At 42.5% G+C, this 27960-nt stretch overlaps 1 protein-coding gene across 1 annotated transcript; it reads left to right on the forward strand.

The window, feature by feature from the left end:
* The first annotated feature begins 210 nt into the window (after window positions 1–210).
* On the forward strand, window positions 211–23949 carry LOC308299887 (uncharacterized protein). Its single transcript, XM_080743668.1, has 15 exons — window positions 211–306; window positions 950–1150; window positions 3093–3194; window positions 5136–5270; window positions 7408–7502; window positions 9271–9374; window positions 9712–9835; window positions 11486–11638; window positions 11954–12025; window positions 12204–12288; window positions 14140–14621; window positions 15486–15727; window positions 16621–16760; window positions 21397–21519; window positions 22759–23949. The coding sequence occupies exons 1-15, from the start codon at window positions 219–221 to the stop codon at window positions 22905–22907; spliced, it is 2295 nt and encodes a 764-aa protein (XP_080599794.1). The 5' UTR covers window positions 211–218; the 3' UTR covers window positions 22908–23949.
* Window positions 23950–27960: the final 4011 nt, after the last annotated feature.

The following is a 27960-nucleotide window of genomic DNA, read 5'->3' on the forward strand; positions in this document are numbered from 1 at the left end:
GGTCACGTTTAGTTCTAGTGAATGAGAGGATTCTGACATTCTGAGTGAGGTGGACTAGAGGTGGACTAGATAGCAAAGTGTGGTTTAGAATAGATCTTGATTCTTTTTCTATTGAATTTGAACTTAAAGCTACATGTTTTGTATGTGACTATGGAGTTAACATTGTTTTAATATGCAACCTTCATCTACTTCTATTCCAGACCAGTCTGCAGAAGAAGATGAGTTCTCCAGAACCATTCAGCATTGTTTATATTAAACAGGAACCCAAAGATGAATTTGAAAATCAAAAAGTACACATGGACACCAGTAAGTTTGTTTGTTCGTTCTTTCTTTCTTTCTTTCTTAATCTGTTATATTATAGGGATGTCATATGAACACTGTAGTATTATTGTCTATTATTGTAAATAATAGACAATAATAAATCTTTTTTCATGGGTTTTATTTAGCCCCATGGTAGACACCGTGGAAACTGTGAATACACATGACAAAAACATTATCTATAATACATTTCACCAATGTTTGCTGCCATCCCTTTTAAGTCCGTGAACATTAATAAAACAATGCAATGGAAACAAACCAATAAGACATGACAGTGAAACAAACAAACCAATAAAACATGTGGCCCTCTGCACATAGATTTTAGGGGTAGTTTTCTTATTTTCATATTCTATTGTGAGGCCTTTATTATGAAAAGAGCTCCTTCCTCCTCATAAATCAAGCTGTGTCGGCCCAAAACAAAGCCACTGTTAAATGCATATAGGGAAAACACTAGGTGCGTAGGATAATCAAAAAGGTGCAAATGTTCAGAAGAGGATCCCTGGATCTGTCTGGAGCTTGTAAAAAGGATGCTCTTCATTAAGTCAACGTATTTTGTCGTTAGATGTTCATAATGACAGACATGAAACTGAATTATAACAAAGTTTATTTAACGTTTTATTGTTTCCCACAGAGCGCCACAAGGAGAGACCTACGCTCTCCAAAAGATCATCAACACGGTCAGAGGAGAGACCTACGCTCTCCAAAAGATCATCAACACGGTCAGAGGAGAGACCTACGCTCTCCAAAAGATCAACACGGTCAGAGGGACAGCGACGGATGGACCAGAGACAGTTTGCCATGCTGCAACCTGTAGTGAAGTTGTACAGGATAGGTATGTAATGTTTAATTAATACGTATGTAATGTTTAACCAGTAAGGCTAGGGCTCCACCAAAATGACGGCATCGTGCCGGCGTCGGACGCCGTCAAAAAATGAACCGGGGCGAATTTGAGCGTCCGACGCGGACGTTGACGTCGGCAGTGGAGCACCCTTCATTGATTAAAACGGGAGCGTTCCCTGCGTTGACGTTGACGCGGCGCTCGACGCGCCCGGTGGAGCCGGGGGGTTAGACTCCCTAATCGGGAGATAAGCGACCGCCAGGTCGCATACACAAACTTTAGAAGGCAATGGTAGCCAATCAGGAGGGAATATGGGAAATGGGACAGATCCATGTTGATGACATGACTTTAGAGATACTGTGTACCGCTTTCTGTGATATTAGGGCAAAATTGTGTTTTGCAAGAATCGGCCTCATGGTGGTGCTAGAAGAAAAAAAATGAGGGGTGGAGGTTGTGGTTTGGCATGGATCAGGGAAACGGTGGCGGAAATATGAGTAGAGGAAAAGTGTGATGTGATAGACAGACTGACAGACCGACTGACTGACAGCCGGTGGAGGTTTTTATAGTAACTGTGACCTGACGGTTGCAATTAACAACCCGCAGTAAAGTTGTGCAGGATAGGTATGTGCTGCATGACATGCCCCTAAAAATAATGATTAAAATATTTAGGCTATTAACAAACACCACAAGACCCCTATTATGGTATATGTCACTAGAATTAAGCTTTTAAAGAAGGCAAACCACAAATGTAATGTTTTTTTTTCAAGAGTCAGTAGCATTAGAAAGATCCCCAAAACATACCACTTCCATGAAGAAGGGATGATGAATTTTACCCTCACTATTTCCCTATTTCTAGTACCCTACTATTTAAGTGTGTTTGTCTTATATGTAACACCATTAATAAATTGTTTGATAAAGGTATCTATCTACCATTGCCACTATTCCAATTCACCATTTAGCCCCCTTTCCACTGACATGACCCAACACCACATCACTCCACACTGCCCACTTGTGCCAGGTGTTCCACTACAAGGACCTGGGTAGAGTGGTGTGAAAGTGATACTAAATGTGGTACTAAAACGTATCCGATCTAGAGTAGGTCTGAGCTAGGCCAAACAGGGCCAAACACTTCATGATGACTGATCACTATCTGACTTTTCAATTAGACCACCAGGATATAGTTGTTATACATGATAATAGCTTATATTGTGTAATGAACCACTATTATAATCTAATCTATATTGTATTATAGTTATCATAGTAATACATTAATACTTTATAGTGTATTATAATCACAGTTATAATCAAATATAGTGTATTATAATTTAGGATAGTTGTAATACAAATTTATATTGTATTATAATCACAGTTAAAAGGGTCAAGTTGTTTCTTACCGATAGGGGTACTTTTGTGTAATGGAAAATGTAGATATTTGTATGTGGTGTGGTGTGGTGCGGTGTGGTGTTGTGTAGTCTGGTGCTAAAGCTGCAGTGGAAAGGGGGCTTATGATACATTGTTTTTGGGTGGGTAGATCATGTTGAGCTGGTCATTTTAAAAGTAGCAAAAATAAAATAAGAAATGTGAGCACAGTTTACAGTTTAGGCATGTAGCAGACGCTTTTAATCCAAAGCGACTTACAATAAGCAGATAAAACATCACAATAATAAACAAGATAATATGTCAGTACATCAACATCAACATAATATAACAAATGCAAATGGATATATATATAGAAAAAACACAATATAATCAAAGTTCTAAAAAACGAATGCTAACTAGCTTCAATATGGTCATTGATTTTCTGTAGTGCTAAGGGTTTAGGTGGAGTCTGAAAAGGTGAGTCTTCAGTCCCACCCCTGTTGTACAGGCTGGGTATGTAATGTTGAATTAACCTGTAGTAACCATAGCTGTCATGACTTCTATTCCTTCCTTCCAGACCAGTGCATGGAGTCCATTCTGAAGGAGATGACTTCTCAAGAACCAAGCAGCACCAAGAGACCGAGACGATTACCTCAGCGCTTCCACAACTTTAAGTTGGGTGAGTGGTAGGGATGGGATGATATGAACGTTTCACATCACGATTATTGTGACACAAGAAATCACGATTTACAATATTATCGCGATAATCAAAATCCATTATCCTGGGGCGGAACATTTGTAAAAAAAACAGCTGATCTACAAGCTCACGACGCGTTGTGATCTTGTAGATCGGCTATTTTTTGGCAAAGACATTTGATAGAGTGAAAAAAATACTTTATCAAGTACATAGTATATTATAAGTACCTTTTACCAATTATAGAAGTGGTACCAAATATGCAGCTCGGCAAATTAAAGGTGAATTGATCCCAGTGCATGACGTAACATAACACGATATATTAAATCTCCACGATACGATTATTGTCAGTGTTTTTTTTATCATGATAAATGATAATATCGCTTATCGTCATATCACTGGTGAGTGGGATACTTAAAGGGGAAGACCACCCATTTTCAATATTGAAATATGTCATTAATATACCTTAGAGCAGTGTTTCTCAATCTTTTTTGGCTTGAGTACCCCCTTTCCCTGATTTTTTGAATCCAAGTACCCCCTTTACCCGACAACAACTTTTTCCTTATAAAACTGCAATTCAAACCATAACCATAACTTTATTTTCGGCACTTTTCATGTCAATAACTTACATTCAATCATCCAAACACCTCCCAGTTGCCTTTTCTCCATCTAATTTAATTGTAGTTAATTATTTAACTTTGAATAATATTATCATGATTTATACATCTATTTTTCTGAGTACCCCCTGAGTACCCCCTGCAGTACCTCCGCGTACCCCTAGGGGTACACGTACCCCCATTTGAGAAACACTGCCTTAGAGGAGTTGTGTGGAAATAGAAAAAAAGTTCCCCCCCTTCTGTGTTGCCTAGAACTGGAGGATTTATTTCGGGGTTTGTATTGTATCACACATTGTACTTTACAATACAAACCCCAAAATCAATCCTCCAGTTCTAGGCAACACAGAAGGGGGGGAACTTTTTTCTATTTCCACACAACTCCTCTAAGGTATATTAATGACACAGTTCAAACACAGAAGGGGGGGAACTTTTTTTCTATTTCCACACAACTCCCCTAAGGTATTTTAATGACACAGTTCAATATTGAAAATGGGTGGTCTACACCTTTAACTAGTTGTGAGGCGACAGCGCTAGCGACTGTGCCACTGTGCCCTAGACTGGTTCCAGCCCATAGACCCACCCACTCTCAGAGTGGACTGTTTCTCTGGTCTGGTGTTGTGTTCATGGTAATCGCTTTATCCCGTCCGAAATTACATGTTTAACCCCCATACCAACCCTATCTTTCAAACATGGCAGCCATGTTTGTTTACATTTGAAGAAAACATAAGGGCTGGTATCTCCTGAATGCCTGAACGGATTTCCAAGCGGATTTTTTGGTTTGAAAGCTGTGAAAAGTGTGTACATGCATAGTGCATCACCTGTGCACGAATTGTGGGCACATTCATGTGTTTTTATAGGGCAAAAATAATAATTAATATTAAAAATGAAGTGAATTAATTACTCTAATTAATTAATTAATTAAGCGCGTGCGCCATGACATCCCCCCCTGGTCAAGACTTTTTCCTGCAGGAAACCCTGTCTATCAAAGTGAAATTCTTATTCATAATGTTCCAAATGCAATGTTCAATGGCAAAAAACACATTTAATGTGTTAATCACAATGACATGTGTTAATTACAATGACATCTTGCATGGTGACGGTATCATGTTTTTTGTTGCGACTGTCAGGTCGCAAGTTACTATAAAAACCTCCACCGGCTGCCAGTCCGTCCGTCCGTCCGTCCGTCAGTCAGTCAGTCAGCCGAAATGGATCCGAGAGTGGTTGGATCTCTGGCCTCTACTATGGGGTGCTAATCTGTCTTCATCTACAACCCAGGTCACATCAAAGTTCTTCTATTCCTTCATTCCAGACCAGTGTGTGGAGTCCAGACTGCAGGAGAAGATGGGTTCTCCAGAACCAACCAGCACCGTTTCTGTTAAACAGGAACCTGAAGATTACATTAAAATTGAAGTTATAGAAGAATACCTGGAATACTGGAAAACCAGTAAGTTTGTTTGTTTGTTTGTTTCTTTCTAAAGGTGTTGAATTAGAGGGACTAGAGATAGGACTAGAGATAAAGACAGCTTTAAACTTTCCACAGTGACAACTGATGAAGTGTTTAAAAAATTGAGCGCCCTACCTCAACACAAGGCCACTGGCCTTGATAAAATCCCAGCTAGATTTCTCAGAGATTCAGCCGCCACCATTGCTCCAATCATTACCCACATAATTAACCTTTCCATCGAACAGGGTCATGTCCCCCAGGACTTCAAACTAGCAAAAGTAACCCCCCTGCATAAAAAAGGTAGCAAACTAGACCCTGGAAACTACCGCCCCGTTTCCATTCTTAGCTCCATATCCAAAGTCATGGAGAAAATAGTCTACGAACAGATTGCAAGATATCTCGATGAGAATAATCTGATTTACGAGTTCCAATCTGGATTCAGAAAATCCCATTCCACTGACACATGCCTTCTCTATTTGACTGACCAAATCAAACGCGAAGCGGATCAGGGCAAATATAGTGGCATGGTCATGATGGACCTCCAGAAGGCATTTGACACCGTGGATCATGCTATTCTGATTGAGAAACTAAAAGCCATCGGTCTTGACAGTGCAGCAGTGAGCTGGATGCAATCTTACCTGGTGGGGAGGGAACAGGTGGTGGAGATTAACGGTACCCTGTCCCCCCCCCTCCCAGTAAGCTGTGGAGTTCCTCAAGGTAGCATACTGGGACCTCTGTTGTTCCTAATATACGTGAACGACATGGCATCTGCTTGCGACTGCAACCTGTTCCTGTTCGCGGATGACTCGGCTCTCCTAGTCTCGGGCAAGGACCACTTGCAGGTTGAAAAGACACTTAACTCTGAACTGAGTAAGATCTGCACATGGCTTAACGACAACAAATTATCAATTCACCTGGGCAAAACCGAGTCCATCCTCTTTGGATCAAATCATAACCTCAAAAAGGTAGAGAACTTCACAATCAAAGTGGGTGACAAGGTCATAACACGAAAAAACGAAATCTCTTACTTAGGATGTATCCTTGAAGCTAATCTTTCCAGCGAAAAGATGACTTCAAAAGTAATACAAAAAATCAACCAACGAACTCGTTTCCTACAGAGGATCGCCCCAATGGTCAACTTCAACACACTGAAGACCATAGCTGGTGCAATAATCCAGCCCCTCTTTGACTATGGAGTCCACGTATGGTATCGTGACGCCCCACAAGCCCTAAAAACTAAACTCCAAACAGCCCAAAATAAACTAATTAGGGTCCTGCTTAACCTTCCCAATCAGACTCACCTCACCGCTACTCACCAGTTAAGAGTGGGGTGGCTCAGAGTAGATGACAGAGTACAGCAACTTGCAATGGGCCTGGTGTACAAGATACACTACACCACTATGATACCCAAGTACCTGTCAAAATACTTTATAAACGTTAAGGATGTCCATAATTACAACACCAGAGGCAGTGCCACAGATCACGTTCAACCCAGAGTCAACTCAAAGAAAGGGTCGAACTCGTTCTTCTGCTACACCACAAAAATGTGGAATGCCTTACCGAAGGCCATAAAGGAGTGTGGATCACTAGCATCCTTTAAAATTGCCCTAAAAAACCACTTACAGGCAGCAGCCGTTCACAACTGGTAAAAACCTAGCCCAACCCTACCCTCCCTGCCCCTTCCTTGTATATACTGTACATACTGATTGTTTAGACTTACTGTTACCTGCCCCTTCCTTGTATATATTGTATATACTGTACTTACTGATTGTATAGACCTACTGTTTTCTTTTTTCTTTTTTTCTTTACATATCTACTGCATAGTACTGTGTTCTATTTGTCTGTCATTCAATGTTATATGAGATACTTTAATGGTTTCCTGTTGAAATAAGCTTAGTCTTTTCATGGATCTCCTTTTAGTAGACCTTGTACCAGTGAACTGTACCGTCATGAATCTGTACATTTTCCTATGCAAACATCTAATAAAGCCTTCAATCAATCAATCAATCAATCAATCAAGCCACTACACAGATCCACATCTCTGGTGGTCAAGCACCTAATCAGTAAAAAAAAAACTGCAACCACTAAATTATGGCAAGTATTTCATACAGCTTAATATCAATAAAGGTAACCTTAGGTCGTTTTGCTGCAGAGAATCCTCCTCCGTCGGACACTGCATCTGTGCAGGTGAAGCAACAGGAGGAGGAGAAGGAAGAGGATGAAGATAATGAGGTAAATATAGATTCACGTTCACTCTCCCATTGGAATGAATAGACTCAGATACAGGAAGTAAAACAGAGGGGGGGCGCTAGTGAACACCACATGGAGTAGACGCATGTTTGTGTGGCTCCGCCGACTCCTCACCATAATTTCAAACATATAATTTTCGGAATGTCTGAGTGAGTGTCTGTCTGTCTGTCTGAGTGTCTGTCACAGCGTTTCTCCTCAGTGGCTGGAGCAATTGATCTGAAATCGCATCACCATAAGCATATGAACACACCTGACATAACTGTGAAGCCTGTTTGTCACTTTCACAAATCATATGCTGTATATTAGCATTTTTATGGTGTATCTACTATCTATTCTGCATCTAGCATGAGGCATATCTATGCTGCATCCAGCATGAGGCAACATTCTTTGCCAAAATCTTCTCTTCTGCTTCTGGGGGTCCCTGACAAAAAAAATGAGATGTCTGGCCCTGTTACAGATTTTGTCCAAAAATCATGCAGATCGGTACACAGTATCTCTGTAGCCATTAAACGAAACGGGTATTTCTTACATTGATGCTCCTACATATTATCATGCAAGCACCAGTTAAAGTTACTTTCCATCCCTCATATACTGTGTGCACAGTGCACATCCCATAACCCACACACTGCACATCATTTCGGAGCTCATATCTTTGAACGGGTAAGGGCTAGTGTTAATAAATATGCACTTTCCTGACCCAAACCAAAAATGAGGAAGTAAAACAGAGATGGATGGCACGTCTTGCTATTTCTGTCCTGGGTGAAAGATAACAGACATGCTCAAACTGATTCACCCTTTGTCAAGTCCCGCCCGTTGACACCGCCCCTCTTCGCACCCATTGGTTGCTGCGTCTTTGGTGGGACAAAAAAGTCCTTTCTCTCCATCCACTACCATTGAAATTCAGTTGCTTCTTATTGTTAGTTTAGTTTGTGTGTTCAATTCTCATTTTAAACTTGGTTTCAGTAAAAAAAAAAAAGAAAAAAAAAAGAGGAGCCTCTCAGGTTCAGTATTAGTGACTGGGCATGTTTTTATTTCTCCAAAAATTATGTTTTAGCTAATTCAACATAAAAAAGGCGTAACCAGGGTGGGACAATGCATAAGTGCCTGCTGGTCAGTCAGGGACCAACCAGAAGGCTGACAAACTCCTCCTTCTGTCGCTGATTGTTAATCATGTTGATTAGAAACAGGTGCTGTCAGTCAGAGTAAACAGTCTAGTGTGGTTGCTTAAAGCTGTACTGTGGAAGCTGCTCAACTAGTGGTCAGTAGCGATATTGCTTTTTTCGGCCGTTTTTCGCCGCGGACCACCGGAACGGGGGTCCGGTGGTCCGCGACCGCCTCCGCCTCGCCGATACGAATCCATAGAGCATCATTATACCATCATTTTGTGTGGCCATTTCTAGCCCAATGAAAGTTTTTCATTGGGCTAGAAACCTCCAAACAAATGCTTGCAATGGGAATCATGACAAACCCCTAGTTAGACACCTTTGGTACCGAAGGCTAAAATCCATCGTTAGGTCCTCAAGAAGCCTCAAAAAAGGTTCTACGCGTTTATCCGCTCCGTACCGGTAATGTCACTAAGCCACTGAGCTCAAAAACTTTTCTTACCACACACTTTTTTTTTATTATAATTTTATTTACATTCCGTCTAGTACAAACTATTGTAACTAAGGTTAGCAGGTGTATATTATTAGACACAACAATGTAAAGCTCTACAATGGCTTTTGATATATTTTATGTTTTAATTGTCCAGACCTGCGATCCCGCGGACCCAACGTACCACCCAAATAACCCAATACTACCCAAGGTGGTAGTATTTCGTCCTCCGTCCGCCCTACGAAAGAGACGCAGAGTTCGGTAACCACACACACACACACACACACACACACACACACACACACACACACACACACACGTGTATATATACTGTATATAATCTCAGTGTTCCGTTATTTTTATCAATAATACATTTTTCACGTAAGAAAAACTGCACAATATATATAGTATTGACACGTTTCACAGAGATTGAATTTCTTTGCTAAATTATTACTATATCGATTCTAAATCATTGAATCGAATTGTATTGCCATGAATGAACCAATATCATCCATGTATCGTATCATACCATCAACCATCATTACATGTAGGTGTAAGCGTTGTTTTGTGAGGACAGATTGTTTTGTTGTTTCTACAGGTGTAAACGTTGTGAGGCGTGCATGAGGACAGATTGTGGAGACTGTAACTTCTGCATAGACATGAGGAAGTTCGGTGGACCGGGAAAGCGCAAACAGACCTGTTTGCTGCGCCAATGTCTCGCTGTGAGTATCTGATAGAACATGATAGAAATGCACAATGTGACACCATTGTTACAGTTTAAAGTTTACAGTTTAGGCATTTAGCAGACTTTTAATCCAAAGCGCCTTACAATAAGCAGATAATACATTACTATAATAACAAGATAACATGTCAGAACATCGACAACAATATTACAAATGCATATGAATAATAATCTAAAAGTTGACTAGCTTCCTGTATGGTCATTGAGTGAAGCCTGTTCTTCAGCGATTGCAAATTCACCATCTTTTCGTATACAAATGTCTTGACAGTGTCAAGAAGACATTTGTATCTCAATGTGTTTACTGGTGTAAAGTTTGCCACCTACGTGTGGTCCAGGGGAACAAAAACGAGCGCTCCCTTGCTCCGGTTCAGCCAACCAACTCATGTGGGATTCCAAATTGTGTTGTCCTGTCAGTATTCTGTCAGATCAGTTATGTGCCAAATGCCAAAGTCAGATCAGTTATACAGTATGTGTGAGTGGTCTGTCAGATCAGTTATACCGGGGGTCAGCAACCCGCGGCTCTAGGCACCACCCTAGTGGCTCCCTGGAGCTTTTTCAAAAATGTATTAACTGTTCTGCTGCTGTTGACGATCCTCACCGTCATTCAAATCGGTGACTACATGACGCCATTGACAGCGCTCACCGTCAATCTTTCTGTATTTACAGTAAATGTATTAATACTTACTTAATGTCGCTCCGGTCGCGGCCGCATCGGTAATGTCCGCGATTTGTTTAAAACGCACGTTGGGCGTGCACGCGAAGTGAAGCTCCTCCATGTTAAGTCAATGGAGAGGCCTATAAAGAGACTTCATTTAATCCAAAAGGGACATTTTGAGCCATTTTGAACCAGATCTAATGTAAACAATACACAAAGCAGGGCGCAGCCATGTTTCTCTTCTGGGCTCACACTGTCATGTGACTAGATGACGTAATCGTTGCCGTCAAGTGATAATCCAAAAAAACAAAAACAACCCCCTTCCAGCCCTTCAAAATAATAGCGGCGGCCGACGGAGGAAACGACGCGGCACCAAGGCAACAAGCAACCTTCAGATTAAGAGGCACCAGTTGTGTTAAGGGAAAAATATATATATTTTTGTTTTAATATGGTTTCTGTAGGAGGACAAACATGAAACAAACATTCTTAATGCTTTCCAATGCTGTAAGAATGTGTAGAATAAATATTAAATGTAATGCTCATTATGTATTTGTTGTAGCCTACTTAGTCATAATGACAGTAGACTTTTAATATATTGTCACTGTCGGGCAGAAACCTTGTATCTCCAAGTTTCAAATTTGTATGTTTTTTTTTCGCAAAGTAAAGTCCTGCTTCATCATACAAACAAGACTGATGCACAAAAGTATTGAAAACAGCAGATCTACAAGCACACAGCGCCTCGCGAACTAGTTTAGTTCATTTTGTAAATGATAAATACAAAACGACGTTTTGCACATACAAGGTTTCCTCCCGACAACGACGATATATAAGGCTTTTATAATTTTTTGCGGCTCCAGACAGATTTGTTTTTAGTTTCTTTGGTCCAATATGGCTCTTTCAACATTTTGGGTTGCTGACGCCTGAGTATGTGTGAGTGGTCTGTCAGATCAGTGCTATGTGTTGTCTCCCTGTCAGCCTGAACTGAACGAGTCTGCGCTCTGTGAGATCTGTAAGGAACCCGGACCCTGGTCTGAGCAGCCAGCAGCTCCTAGCTCCTCCCACGTGCTAGGGGGCGCTCTGTGGGAGTGCTCCAACTGCTCCCAGATAGCACATCCTGCCTGCCTTACGGTGTGTGGGGCACACACACACGCGCGCGCAGCGCGCACGCACGCACGCACGCGCGCGCGCGCACACACACACACACACACACACACACACACACACACACACACACTTACACATTGCACTGTGTGTGTGTCGCTTTTTGAGCTTTTGCAAATACTTGAACCCAAGCCTTTTTTTACAATCATGCAGAATTGGCCTCTGGCCTAAATGGTGTGTGTGTGTGTGTGTGTGTGTGTGTGTGTGTGTGTGTGTGTGTGTGTGTGTGTGTGTGTGTGTGTGTGTGTGTGCGCGTGCGTGCGCGCGCGTGTGTGCGTGCAGGGTGAAGGTTCCTTCGTGCTGAAGGGCTTGCCCAACTCTTGGGAGTGTCCTATGTGTGTAGAAGACCCAGAGGTATGGAACTACTCATCTTTCATGGTTCTGGTCTGTAGAAAAAACTAATTTGTCGTTCTTGGACCACTCACGGATCCAAGAACAAAAGCACTCCCTTTCCTACCTTCCCCCACCTTCACCCCCTCTTCTTTCTGCTTTCTCTTTTGCTTCCCTCGGCTCCCTTCCACCTGGTCTTCAGGGACGGAAGTCCATTCATGGCAGACGCATGGACAACATCTCCCGCCTCCAAGCCCTCCAAAGAATCCACGACACTGCCGACGAAGGTGTGTGGTTGGCCTGTCTAGAATATTGGTGTTTTGACACATGACATATAGGCCTATCCTACATTTTAGAGAATCAAGAATGGGGGGGGGGGGGGGGGGGGGGGATTAAGAGTGTCTGCTAAATGCCTAAACTACATTTTGGGGTTTCATTGGACAAAAATGTCATCTGTGATATTCCTTTAGTTTGGGTTTGTCCTGCTCTGTTGGGAAAGGTTCTGTAAGTGATCGAAGTCTCAGATGTTAAAAGTTAAGTCAAAGATGCATCATGAAGAATTATGAGCCGTTGAAAAGAGACCCTTAGAGAAACCAAGATGCTTTACTTACAATAAAAAACAAGCCACAGTCTGGCTATATCTCTGGTTTATTGTGGCCAGTGTTGGCTTTTAACGCCACCCACGGACGGATCGTTTTGAGGCATAATGTATATATTTCTTGGCAAGGGCAGACCATGTTTTAAATATTTCAGTTAAAGTTAAAGAGGGCCTGTAACTCTGAGAGTGTACAAATGAAACCAAATGGACCCTTACAGGTTCCATTTGTACAATATGAACTCTGGAAGTCTCAATTGGAACTGTTACCCCCGTGACCCTATTCCGGATAATAACGGGGGTCCTTCTAGACTATCTAGAGTCTAGACCATACATGGGCAACTGGCGGCCCGGGGGCCACATGCGGCCCTCACCTTCACTTAATGTGGCCCACAGGTTAATATCGGAATACTGATATATTATTGATTTCAGCTGTTACAATTCCAAACATGCAGACATGACCCGCTTTAATTACTTCAGTCTATAATAGTAGTAGTCCAGTAATTTTAGGCCAAAATTAGGCTAAACCTAAAACAAATTGCAATAGTAGCAAACTCAACTGATTTTGTATCCTCAATATGGCCTTAGTGAGAGAAGAAAAGTCCCAAGGAATCCCATCACGGGAAAGTTTTGAAAACGACCTACCTACCTTCACTTACTATACACTACACTATAAAGGAAAAAATTACTCCCAAAAAAATCTCCTTTAAGTGGGATGTGAGGGGTCAAACTAGGGCTTTTTAATTATTCTGAATCCATTGCATGCATTTGTTTTGCACGAAAAACATTCCTTGGGGAAGACACGGCCCCTCAAAACGATGGTTAATGATGAGTCATCAATTTTCACAGTCTTTTGGGGTCCATTTTTAGCCCATGGAATGTTTTTCATGCAAAACAAATGCTTGCAGTGGATTCATAATAATTAAAAAATATATATATTTTGACCCCTCACATCCCACTTAAAGCAGATTTTTTGGGAGTCATATTTTCCTTTATAGTGTAGTGTATAGCAAGTGAAGGTAGGTTGGTCGTTTTCAAAACTTTTCCGTGATGGGATTCCTTGGGACTTTTTTTCCCTCACTAAGGACATAATGAGGATACGGAACCAATTGAGTTTGCTACTATTGCAATTTGTTCTAGGTTTTTTCATATAATGACTGGACTATAGCTCAATGACTTGTACTATTCTTTTTTTATGCACAATGAATTTGTATTTCAGTTCATAAAGATAACATAAGAACATATAAATGCATTGGAAATTAAATCAAAATGTTACTTTTCAGGATTACAATTCAAAAATGGCTAAACATAATTCAGGATTCCAATTAAAAAATAGCAAAAATAGCTGATCTACAAGTAGATCGGCTATTTTTGACTATTATGCATTGTGGCCCTCTGGAGTGAGTGTGAAAATATAATGTCCCTCTCCATCATCAAAGTTGCCCAGTGCCCACCCCTGGTCTAGACTAAACTAAACTAAAGCTTGCCAAGGACTTAAACTTTTCAATCCTGTCTGTTCCATCCTTCACTCTCCTCCCCGCAGCCAGGAAAGTCGCCGCCCACAGAGAAAGCAGAGGCGACACGCCTCCCGTCGTCTCCTCCCTCATGAAGCTGAGAAGTGGTGGCATGAGGAGAGGAGAGAGCGGACGACGGGAAGAGGATGTGAGGACCAGGGGAGGAAGGGGAGAGGGCTTGGGGACCAGGGGAGGAAGGGGAGAGGGCTTGGGGACCAGGGGAGGAAGGGGAGAGGTTGTGGGGACCAGGGGAGGAAGGGGAGAGGTTGTGGGGACCAGGGGAGGAAGGGGAGAGGTTGTGGGGACCAGGGGAGGAGAGAGGGAGGGCTGGGGGACCAGGGGAGGATGGGGGAGAGGCGGGAGGCGGGGCCGTGGCGCCAGGCCGCGAGGCGGAGGCTCCTCCATCGTGCAGCAGAGGTGCGACGACTTGGAGGAGTCTGACGACAACGACGAAGATGATGACAGCGATGAAGATGACGACAGCGATGAAGATGAGGAAGAGAGTGTGGAGGTGGGAAACGCTGCCTGTCTTTAGCTATTGTTACATGATCGTCTGATGGCAATTTTTTTTAGATAATCAGTTGTTTTTTTGCTTATTACATGGCTTGGTTGAATGCTTGAATGTGTATAATGACCGATCCACTCTATAACGGGCCGCTGTCTAATCAAAGGCTCAGAACACCTGCTGCACTCAGGCTGCACTGCGTGAATTTAGTGCCGTATCCAATGTGAGAGCCATGGAAACAAACACACAGTGTCATTTACAACTAAACGTTGATCTCAAGAATGTTTTTAAACATATTTGAAGCGAGAAATGGACAATGCAGTAACAGAAATGACCAACACTTCCTTGTTTTCCAAGGCAACGTGTTGCGCTGGATGGGGGAGACGCCCAGCGCAACACTTGTGGAATACTTTCACTACTATAAACAAGGAAATACTTTGGTTTGTTTTTAATTTTGAGTCAAATAAAATCCCTTCTTGGCTGATAACCCCCTCGGCTTCGCCTCAGGGATAATCAGCCTGTCAGGACTTTATCTCTCAATAACGACGGAACAGCCAGACATTATCCCTTACATAGTTGTCATTGGTTTCCATTCATCTGTTGGTCTTTAGCTCAATTTGTCACTCTCGGGCAGGAAACCTCCATATTTCAGCTAGTTCACTTCTTGTGAACTTGTAGATCTCAGGTTTTTTTTAAATAATAATAATAAAAGGAATGGTTTTGGACTTGCAAGGTTTCCACCCGTCAACAACGTCCTTGATAGCCATGGGTACCGGATATTTGTAACAAGCGTGTTTCTACACTGCAGTATTAAAGTAAAACATGTGAGTACCTTTTTCTCTTTCCACCACCGGTCCCATCCATCCCTAGGTGGGGGAGGAGCAGCGATGGGGCGTCCGGCAGCCACAGATGGACGAGGAGAACAAGAACAGAGAGGACAGTGAGGACACGGACGACAGTGCGGACTGGGGGGACACCGTGGACAGTGCAGACTGGGGGGACACCGTGGACAGCAAGGCCTGCGAGGATAAGTGGGAATGGTTGGACGACGAGGTTCAGGAGGTTCAGGAGGTGGAACCAGACCAGGACCAGATGAACACACTGGAGCTGGGGTAAGGGTTGAGCGATATGGAAAAATACAACATCGCAATATTTTCCCAAGCTGTATTAAGATACACCAGTAAGACTCCCTAATCGGGGGATAAGCGACCGGCAGGTCACATACACAAACTTTAGAAGGCAATGGTAGGCAATCAGGAGGGAATATGGGAAATGGGACAGATCAATGTTGATGACATTACTTTAGAGATAGGGTGTACCGCTTTGTGTGATTTTAGGGCACAATCTGTAGTAAGAATCGGCCTGGTGGCACTAGAAGAGGGCCGTGTGAGAAATGATCGTGCAAAGTTTGGCATGGATCGGGCCAACGGTGGCGGAGATATAATTAGGGGAAAAGTGTGACGTGACAGACAGACTGACTGACTGGCTGACTGACAGACAGCCGGTGGAGGTTTTCATAGCTTTTCATAGTAAAATTATTTTTCACGTTGGTTTTTATGGTTATTTTTCAAGTTACTTAACAGTAGAACCACCTACAGTACAAATGTACCCTTACGGGTCCATTTGGTTTCATTTGTATACTGTCAAGAGTTTGCAACCTGGCTTTGGGTTCCTCTTGTCAGACCTGCGGCTGCTCCACACTTCTTCCTCCCCTGGCGGTCATCTTTTCCTCGCCGCACCTGCATCTTCTCATGATCCGAGAATCGTTGTCCGTTCCCGTTCCAGTCGTAACCGATGAATCCTTTCCGATGAAGCCATTCACTTGTATTCATCCTGGCTGCAGAACAATATATATATCTCTGCTTCTTTTTTCCATATTGTGCGTTTGGTCAAAACAGCCTGTCTTCTATGGACTCTGTTAATATTACATTTTGATGTGGTGTCATAATTAAACGTCGTAATTAAATTATCCAGAAAAATAAAGGTGTCACTTCCTGTCCTAAAGGTTGCCGTCCCCTGCGTTGGAGGAAGAGGAGGAGGAGGAAGAGGAGGTGCGTCCGGTCCTGCTGGTGTCGAACCCCAACCTGGGAGGATCCTACATCACCGTCACACTACAGCGCCCCCAAGAGGCCAGGAGGCAGACAGGTACTGTCTGGACCCTAGACATAGCGTTGTTCCCTATTGAGCTTGGCACATTTCCTGTGTCACATGTGTCTACTTACGTTTTCGCTCTCAAAAAGCACCTGCAATGAAAAAAATAAATAATAATAATCATGAGTTTAAAGTTATACTATGTAACTTTTTTTTATAAAACATATCTTAAAATTGTCCTAACTATTAAATCGCTAAGGTTTTAGAACCCCCTTTTCTTTATATGTTTTCTACTTAGCTGTGACAGGGGCGGGATTTTGCGGCAAAATGACGTCATCTGCATCATCCGTATACGTTGTGTATACGTCGGCCAATCACATTGCGGATCATACACACGTGATACACTACCGGCCAATCACAGTGCATCTTGCATCTCTTCAGGAAATAGCTTGCTTCAACAGCTTTGTTTACGCTGGTCTAGAAGTCTAGCCTGTAACTCCCCAACGCCGGTCCGCAGAGGGACACAAGATGCGTGGCGAGGCGGGCGAGGCAGACGTGGGGGTCTGAAGGCCCGGTCCGTGGCGAAAAACTGCCGAAAAAAGCAGACGCGACTGCGGTTTGCTATACCGCTACTGACCACTAGTTGAGCAACTTGCACAGTATAGCTTTAAGTCTCCATGAGGTGAGTAATCAATAGAGAATACGTCAACTACTCCTTTAAAGATGGGGTGCCATGATTTTGTACACCCCTAAAACATGATGATCAGGTATTTTGATTATGCTAGGAGGAAGCTCTTTTCCTAAAAAAAAAAGAAAAAAAAAAGATCTACAGAAAGTGTTAAAATTAAGTTTTTAAGTGGCCACGCCCACCAGTTCATTAAAGGGCCAGTTCACCTCTGGGACAACCAGATCTTATTTTATTGTTGTTTGGGACACGATCAACACAATCCTGAGTTATGTTTTGTATTCAATCTGTGTTTTGAGATATTTTAGTATTTCAGCATGAATGATGATGCATTTTGCATCATATGACTCATCATGCTGCATCATATCTGGTTGTCCCAGAGGTGAACTGGCCCTTTAAGTAAGCCTGGTTGTCAGGTGGGTGACCCAGCTGAAGTTAGCCACACCTACAGTGTTGAGTGTATGGTAAAAGGGGAGGGGATGAGTTTATGATGTCATTAATCAGTGTTTTTCGCTTGACTCAGCTTAACCAAAAATACACAGGGAAGGCACATGTGTACATCATAACCCCACCCGGTGGTCTATTAGAGTAATATCAATTCCACAGACAAACTATGGCACCACCTCTTTAACAGTTTGGTGAACAATTAAAAACTAGATTAAAATGTCAGGAAGGGACTAACCAGTGGGGATCCAGCAGGGACGTGCTGGGCCCCTGATTCAGCCCGGGAAAAAGAGTTGGAGAGGCCCTCATTGCGTGCTATAGAGAGAGATCTCTCTCTGTAGCGCTGCTGCTGCTGCTACTCAAAGATTTGCCATTTCAGATCATGACAAGTGACAAGCCAGTGGGCCAATTACTGTACATGAGTTATATTTCGTCGTTGTCGGGTGGAGAACTTGTATGTCCAAAACCGTTTGTTTTGTATTTATCATTTTAATAACGATTTAAACAAGTAAAAACAGACGATCTACAAGCACGTTGTGTGCTGCAGAAGTGGGTAAACACTACTCTTTCAAAAACATTTCAAGGTGTCATGCTATACATGCATTTTGCCCGGCTTGTAATTTTTTATTTAATGGGCCAGGGTTTTTTTTAAACTTTTATGACTCAGGGCACCCCTGTAAATAACCTTTCCATCCACGCCACCCCTGAATTACACTGTTAATCTTTAGAATCTTATCCTTTTCCATCAGAACTGACTGAAAATGAAGTTATATTTGACGTTTAACTACTTGAACCCCAGTATCCCTATCCTGGGGGGAAGGTTCACCAAGAATAGCTGATCTACAACGAGCTTGTAGATCTGCTATTTTTGGTGAAGAGAGTTGTCGTAGATGGAAAAAGAACTCACCAAGTACAGTGCAAATCAGGTCTGTTTTACCAAGCATAGTGAAGTGATATCGATGTAGTGATATCTATGAATTCCAAATATTATCAAATTATCTCGCTGCACCCCTGGACTGGCATCATGGCACCCCAGGGTGCCCCGTCACCCACTTTAGCCATGTTTCCTTAAAGCTTATTCGAAAATAGGAAGCGAATTATCAGAAATTCGCATCAAGACAAAGCGAATTTAGCCTGTTTCCATTTGCGGGTGTCATTCGAATTAGCGACGGTCGCATGAGTTGATCGGGCAGATTTTTTCAGACTGAACCGAGACGTGAGCACTGCACGTCTGACTGTGACTCGATCGCTGCACAGTGCACACTCATTCTGCAAGTTTCAGCGTACTCTGGAAGGTGGCCGATCTGCAAGCTCACAAGGCGGCACGGAGATGTGGATGCGAGCTGCTGTGAGCTTGTAGATCGTCCACTTTTGGCACGCAACACTGTGTGATGAGGAAGGGTTAGCCACTAGTGATGCGCGGTGCGGCCCGCGACCGCGGTCCCCCGCGGTCAGCCCGCGGGCTGGGTTGAGCTGGGCCAAGAAATGTACACTTTATTGGCGGGGCGGGTTGAGGCGGTCTCGTTCGGTCTATAATGCGCACCAAGTGTCCTTCTATGCTCGTCAGCCAAACTGGTCCGTGTCATGTAATTCTAATTAAGTCCATTACTTCCTGTAAGTGGACTTGAAAATAAAACCGTTGCCTAATCATATTATGGGAGTTTAACTATCTTATTTTGAAATCCACCGCTTCGGAGTTGGGAGGAAGTGCTTCTGCTTTGTTAGTTTTTGGTTACTTGACACAGCCTATCTTCAGCGTAATGTAAACAGAACCCAGAACAACTCACGTGTGTGGAGTGGACCAGTTTGGATTGTACAAGCTTTTGACTAAACTAAAGTTCATATTATGAGATGAAAACAATGCTCCTTTGACTTAAACAACGTACACCCTTTGAAAGTTTGATAAACTTTGCACGTCCGCAGCAGATATAGGTAAGGAGCTGGTTAATTACCTTTGGATGCTGTCGTGCTGCGGTGAGCATAGATTGTAGGAAATAATATTTTCTCAACAAATTATTTTGAGAGGTGTAGAGCTGTTGCTTTGGTGTCTCGGCGCGGTGCGCCAGTGACTAATAGGCTTGTGACTCGATCCTCATCTCTCTGTGATACAGTAGTTGTGTTCCGTGTGTATAGTAGTCATACTCATACAGGAGTGTTATCAATTAAAATAAGCATGCATGTCGTCACTCGTCATGCCGTCATGTAGCTAATTAACGGTTCATTGCTTTTAAATGTTCGAATGATATTTTTGTATGGCTCTCTTGCATTGCACTGTTAGGCTATGTGCTCTAAATCAGTGCTCAAAGTTTCTCCTTTCTGTTTTTGCACAGCTGCCTTAAAAATCCACATTCAAAGACGTATTTGACATGTATTTAACGACGGCGGGCCGCGGGCTGAGCTGGGCTGTGAAAATTGATGCGTTGTTGCGGGTTGGGCTGAGCTGGGTCAGATAATTAAAATTGCGGGGGCCCGCGGTCCATGAAAAACCCGAGCCCGCGCATCACTATTAGCCACGGATGGCTAATAGTGTGTAACAAACAACAATGCTGTGTGTAACAAACAACCGGTTTGTTTTGTAGGCTAACGCTATACAATGGACGTTAAGCGGCAGGGGAAAGTGTTAAGTTGGAGGACGATATGGACCCAGAACGTCATCATTTATTCGCATTTATTGTCTGACCCGTTTCCATTCATAAATGCGCATTTAGTTTATTCTATAAAGCCTCAAAGTCCACCTCCTCCAAGCGGATAAAAGTTTTTGCGGATAATGAAAGTTTATTCGAATTCTGAAGTGTTTCCATAAAAAGATTTAAGCGCAAAAGGCTCAATGCGCATTAACTTTTTAACTGCCAGGCGCCGCTAGTGGCCGCTAGAGTGCCAGCCATTCTCCCGTAGGCATTCACTATCACATCTGGGTCGCCAGCCTGAACTGGCTTGGCTTTTCACTCGAATGAGTGCTATGCTAGCGAGCCGGAGGAAGTTAGCTTTCAGTTAGCAATCGGCTATGTAATTTTTTAGAAGACCGATCTAAAGTTATTCAGCCGCCAAAAAAACTTTTCTGCTGGCCTCGGAACACAATCCGGAGAAAATCCGCTGTAAAGATGTGTTTTTCTATAGGAGTGGGCGGCCTGGCGCGGCCTTTTTTTTCCATTACGGGCCATGTAAACAGAATCGCGGCCTTGTGCTTGGATGGAAAATTCGACCGGGGCTTCCGTTGATGCCTCCGATTATTTAATTCATTTTACTAAAGGAACCGAAAAATGTCGGTTCTTGTAATCCTTAATATGTCTTGCTGAAACAGCGTTTTTTTGGGGGGGCTCTTTATCAATAAAAATAAATCATCGGGACAAGTAGAATGGCTCGTTGGGAAGCGGTGGAGGAGCCAGGACCACCCACATCGCTACTAGCAGCTCAGGGTAAGGGAAATAGATTAAAAAATTAGTATTGGAATGGAAAAAAGAACCGAAATTATTCGGTTTTAGCACTAAGGCTTTATGGAAACGCCACTTTTGAAAACCCCTGCTATAGGCCAACATTCCTTGTTCTATTCCTTCATTCCAGACCAGTGTGTGGAGTCCAGACTGCAGGAGAAGATGAGTTCTCCAGAACCAAGCTGCACCGTGAAGCAACCTGAAGATGACGTTAAAGACGAATACCTGGACATCATGAAATACCTGGACATCAGTAAGTACCTGGACATCATGAAATACCTGGACATCAGTGTCATGTATTGTGTTTGGTTGTAAATTACATGTGGTCTTTTTTATTCTAATGTCTGACTGATAAGAAAGAAAATAAAAACAGGACACGGCCTCATCGCCAACATCGTCAGGATGACTTACATGCTGGTCTGCCTCTCTGTAATTGAGTACCTGAGACGAAAAACAGGCTAGGTCCATATTTTAACATTTTGAATACAGATATTATTTTGATTTACCAGACTGTAAACCACAAACTAAGCTTTTAATCTGTTAAATTCTTAATCCACTCCCCCCTCATTTTGTTGAATTAGATTGAATAGTATATCTCCAAAGGTTTGTGGAACAACAGTATAAGTCTGACATTTGAACAAAATGAGGGGTGAGTGCATTAACAATTTAACAGATTAAAATGACTAGTTTGTGGCTTACAGTCTGGTAAATCAAAAAACATATAAAAAAAAATACTTGGACTGTTATTCGTCTGTTGTTGTCACACTGTTGGTGAAACAGAACAGGGCATTGTAGTGTGTGTGTGTGTGTGTGTGTTGCCTGTCTGTCTGTGGCTCCTTGCTAAATCACGACCGAAACCGTGATAAAAGTCCCCCAAAACCGCGATAGAAATCACCCAAATCCGCCAAATAACCGCAAAATTTTGCGCGCGTGCACGGACACGCACGCGCGCGCGCCTGCCTCAAAGCTCAGCCCAGCCCACCCTGAGATTTATTAGTTCTACCTCGACTCAAGCAATAATCTAGTTTTGTACAGTGCAAAGTGTATGGAAAATATGAATGTTGAGAGCATGAATTTTTTCATTTTTATTGCATGCCTTGTATTTGTGCAAAGTTGGAGGCTGTTGCACTACTGGTGTGCAAGTGGGAGGAGAACAGATAAACAAAGTGTGCCTTTTCTATTCTTTGGCTGCTGGATGTCCTAGGAACAATTGTACCTGAGACGAAATGACAGTCTAAGTCCATATCTGATTTTTCTTTTTTTATATAAATATTTTTTGATTTACCAGACCGTAGTCTGGTAAAGTGTGTGGTTTCAAGTAAAAAAAAAATATATGTATATATATATATACCGGTGTATATATATACACAATTTTAAAATACAGACTTTTTCGTCTCAGGTACTCAATTCAGTATGATCATGACTGAAATATCACAATAATGAAATCCTATTTATAGGTTACATCATTCCTTGTTCTATTTCTTCATTCCAGACCAGTGTGTGGAGTCCAGCCTACAGGAGAAGATGAGTTCTCCAGAAGCAACCAGCATCGTTTATAATAACCAGGAACATGAGATAGAGGTTGAACTTGAAGGAGAAGAACACATGGATGTCAGTGTGTGCCAGGTCGTAGTGCTATGATGGGTTTGTTTTTTTAGTTTTTGTAACACAGTGCCAATCACCTAAGCCCCGAACTAAGCTCATGCTTCCTTCAATGCATGAGGGGTGAGCAGGCCACTTCTTATCACCTGGCAAGAACAAATGATAAGACCCCACCTTAGGGTATGGGCACTGATGACGTGGAGGAAAGAACACATCCCCAGTGCCCACGGCGTCCCCAGCGGAAATCGAACCCAGGACCTTCTAGCTGTGAGGCGACAAGCGCTGCCGACTGTGCCACCGTGCCCCCTACTTTGAGTGCTTTGCGAAAAGATGTAGGCGGCATACATCTGTCCTACATCTGTCCTACATCTGACTCTGGGCGTAGAACAAACTTACAAAGCCAGTTTTTGGAGTTTAGCTCCTTCCAGGAGCAGCGCTCGAAAGACAAACATAGAAGACACACGCGTCACACACTGTTCGCTAATATGTGACATATTACAAGAAGCCTCAGGGCGACATGCAATCTTGCCCAATTCTTTGCCATCTGGCCCGTGATGTATATCAGACCAGTTACCTATATTATTTATATGGAGAACCATGTACTGTATATGGAGATATGCTGTGACAGCCCAAACATGCTTACTCAGTTATTCGTTATGTGAAAGTCCTATGATGTCTATGACATCTGATATCATACCCTTTTATGCACATACATGGAGATCCCTGTCTGTAGAACCAGACATATCGGCTATACACAGACCTCAATGTGAAGACTTGCCAAGCCACTACATTTGTCCCATTTTCACTGTCTACCAAACTACCTCGTCAGATGGTTTCCTATTAAACCAAATTACCTCTGTGTCAGATGGTGAGGTCTCCAATTAAAATAATGTTTTTCATAGTGGTTACAAGCTGTTTGATTACACTGTCAACCCAATAACATTCTGTCTGGGGACATGAGAGGCCTTACAAAAAAACAACAGCAGCTTCTGTAGACTAGGTTTAGACTGGAAAGATGAGTTACATTAATGCTATTACTGTATGTGTGACGTCTAAAAAATCAGAAATATATGATAATAAATAATAGTAATTATAATTTAATGACTGAACTGAACTTACTTGATACTGATTGGCCAGATGAGGCCTGCTTTTTAGGTTTTAGAAAAGTGTTTTACTGATTAGGTGCATGGTAAATGGTAAATGGTAAATGGTGCATTTATATAGCGCTTTTAATCCAAAGCGCTTTACATAGATTGTGCATTACATTCACCCATTCACACACACATTCATACACCGGTGGCGGAGGAAGCCATGCAAGGCACCAACCTACTCACCGGAGGCAATTAGGGGTTCAGAGTCTTGCCCAAGGACCCTTCGACATTAACTCAGGGGGAGCCCGGAATCGAACTGGGAACCCTTCGGGATTTATACCCTTCATGCTCTAATGCTCTAATACCAGTTTCTCTACCCCTGAGCTATGCTACCCCAATGGTCTACCAATGTTATTGTTTTTTCTAGATTGATATTCCTATGCCTTGTTATGTTGTTGTTGATGTACTGACATATTATCTTTCTTATTATATTGATGTATTACCTGCTTATTGTAATTCGCTTTGGATTAAAAGCGTCTGCTAAATGCCTAAATTGTAATTGATTATGGGAGAGATTTGATGATATAGTCTGGTGTCTGGTGACCTCTAGTGGTGTTTGAGGGTCATTGCAAGGTATTGGTTTGGGTGTATACTTTGTTAACCGATTTAGTGCCACTGACTTTAACGGATTAAAATGTCCAGAGTGCCCGCCCCCGCCCCCATTCACTCCCGTTATCTTATTTTGAAGGCCAGAAGGCCACGAGCTGATTACTTCCGGTCTGACGTCATCGCATCCTGCGACGGAACCGATCGTTGTTACGTGCATGCCATGCTGGATTGCATCGGAGTATTTATACATGTGTTATATAAGCGAGCATCTGCCTCCATCTTCGCTTCTAAAGTTCTAAAGTACTCGAGTACTTTTCGCGAGACATCTCGCGGTTGGCTTTTAATGAAGTTCCCAACTGTTTGGGGACACATCAGTCAACCCAGACTAATACAGATGGAAGGAAAGCTAAGCTTTTAAATCTCCCATGTCGGGTGGAAACCTCATGTGTCCGAAAACTGTTTCTTTTCCGGATTTAACAAATACATAGATAAATAAATGAAAATGGCAAAAGCAGCAGATCTACAAGCTCAAAACTCGTAGCTTCGCTCCGTGTTTTGAACTTGTGTATCGGTTACCTTTGTTGCTTTTGAGTGACACTGTTGTACCGTATGATTTTAATTCATGAACAGATACAAATACGATGAAACATGCGCGACTGTGGACAGTTACATTACAGTTACATTAAGTAATAATAGTTTATCTACTTTATCTGGAGGGGGAACTTAAAGTATTTCCAGCCCAACAGGAGCGTGTGAGCAATTAGGGGTTCAGCCCAACAGGAGCGTGTGAGCAATTAGGGGTTAAGAGTCTTGCTCAGGGTGGGACACATATCGACATTGCTGCCCTGGCATGGAATTGAACCTTGGACAATCAGTGGCTTTGGTCCCCTTTTTTCATGATTCTGATCCATTGCAAGCATTCGTTTTGCTCAAAAAAAAATAAAAAATAAAAATAAAAACATTCCTTGGGGTGAAAGTGGCTCCCACAAAACTTTGAAAAGTGATCTCTAAACCATAGTTCTGTCAGGCCATTTTTTGGCCAAGGAATGTTTTTTTTTTTTTTTTTTTTTGTGCAAAACGAATGCTTTTTAATGGACAGGTGAGAATGGGTTAGGGTGTGTAGCCCCCAACAGTATTGTGTGAATGGTGTGGAACATAGGATTAGAATTGTAATGATGCTGACAGCCTCTGGTAAAATGTTGCCTTTTACTCTGCTCTTCCACTCTACTGCTGCCATGTAGCCAGAAAGACATTTAGCCTTTACATGATGCCACAATGTGTGATGTTTCTGTGCAGGTGTTATGAAAACAAAAACAACCCATCTGGCCAATGAGCACCAACACAACTTTATTAGTCCAGTGTAGTTACATCACAACTAAAGAAAATGATCAACATAATATAAAACAAATGTTATCTCCTACATGAACACATTATGCACCCAATTGGTCCATATTACGTGAAGGTAAGCCGGACAGGGAGGGTGATATTGGTCATTGCAGGGTTAACTTGTACATTGATTAATACATACACGTAGGCCTACAAGCTACAATGTAAACATCAATGTGTTATTCATTACACCCCCTTTGAATCCATGATTTATGACTGTAGGGCTTAGACTGTAGGGCTGAAACTCTATCTTTATTTAATCTGCTTGAATAATGTTGTGGAATGTTTTATTTAGAGGATGCTTGTCCCTTTGTTAAGGGACAGGTGAGAATGGGTTAGGGTGTGTAGCCCTGTTGCTGAATGGATGGGCCAACTCATTTGCACGTATTTCCTTTAGTATGAGTATGAGCATAAAGCCCCCAAAAAGTATTGTGTGAATGGTTTGGAACATAGGATTAAAATTAATTTGTATTCAAATTGTTTATAGTGGAAAATACTTAACCTTCTACAATCTGAAGGGTGACGCACATTGTTGCCACAAATGTCACCGCTAAAGGGTTTTTCACTGTTTTGATTCAGCATGTGCTGCTTCAGACTACTTGACCAAAACGGCTGCCACATTATGTACAGCTGAAGGGTTTCTCCCCTGTATGAATCCTCATGTGCTTCTTCAGATTACCATTTTCACTAAAGCTCTTGCCACACATTTCACAACTATATGGTTTTTCCCCTGTATGAATCCTCATGTGCTTCTTCAGATTACCATTTTCACTAAAGCTCTTGCCACACATTTCACAACTATATGGTTTTTCCCCTGTATGAATCCTTGTGTGCTGCATCAGGTCATTTTTCCGACTAAAGCTGTTGCCACAAATGTCACAGCTATAGGGCTTTTCCCCTGTATGAATCCTTGTGTGTCGTTTCAGTCTCTCATTATTACTAAAGCTTTTGCCACAATCTGTACAGCTGAAGGGTTTCTCCCCTGAATGAATCCTCATGTGCTGCTTCAGTTTAGCCTCTTGACTAAAGCTTTTGCCGCAATCTGTGCAGCTAAAGGGGGTTTCCCCTGTATGAATCATCATGTGTTGCTTCAGACTACCCTTTGACTAAAGTTCTTGCCACAAATTTCACAGCTGTAGAACTTTTCCCCTGTATGAATCCTCATGTGCTGCTTCAGACCATATGCTGCACCAAAGCTGCTTTCACAACCTGTACAGCTGAAGGGTTTCTCCCCTGTATGAATCCTCGTGTGCCGCTTCAGATTACCCTCTTGACTAAAGCTGCTGCCACAATCTGTACAGTTAAAGGGTTTCTCCCCTGTATGAACCCTCATGTGGCTCTTCAGACTAGCCTTTAGACTAAAGTTGTTGCCACAAATTTCACACCTGTAGAACTTTTCCCCTGTATGAGTCAGCATGTGGTGCTTCAGATTACCCTCTTGACTAAAGCTGCTGCCACAATCTTTACAGCTATAGGGCTTTTCCCCAGTATGAATTCTCATGTGCTGCTTCAAATTACCCTTTTGACTAAAGGTGGTGCCACAAAGAGTACATACAAAGGTCTTTTCTCCTCTAATAGTCTTCATGGATGGCTTCTCTTTTGATGATTTCACACCGTGGAACAGTTTGCAGCTCATGGACAATCTTTGTCCTTTCACATGTTGAGTCTTGTGTGATTGCTGTTTGTTTAAAACTGACTGGGCTTCCCTGGTCTCCTCCCACTCATCACTGTCTTCAGTATCAGATTCAGAACAGTGTGAAGAGAGGAGCTGAGCATCACTGGTTGGTTGTGATGTTTCACAGTCCTCTATATGTGCATAGGAGGTGCTGGCTGGAGGGTCTGTTTCTCTGTTTTCAACATCTTCACTTTTCACTGTTAGTAATGTCAACATTGTCTCATCAGCCTCTAACGGGACAGTCTCTTGTATTTGGAACAGCTCCTCTCCTTCCTCTTTAATCTGTTGAGATTCTGGTTCCTTATGGAACAGTCTGGACCCCATCTCCTCC

Source organism: Nannobrachium achirus (genome assembly GCF_963921795.1).
Source record: "Nannobrachium achirus genome assembly, chromosome: 15".
In the NCBI taxonomy this organism is placed as follows: Eukaryota; Metazoa; Chordata; class Actinopteri; order Myctophiformes; family Myctophidae; genus Nannobrachium; species Nannobrachium achirus.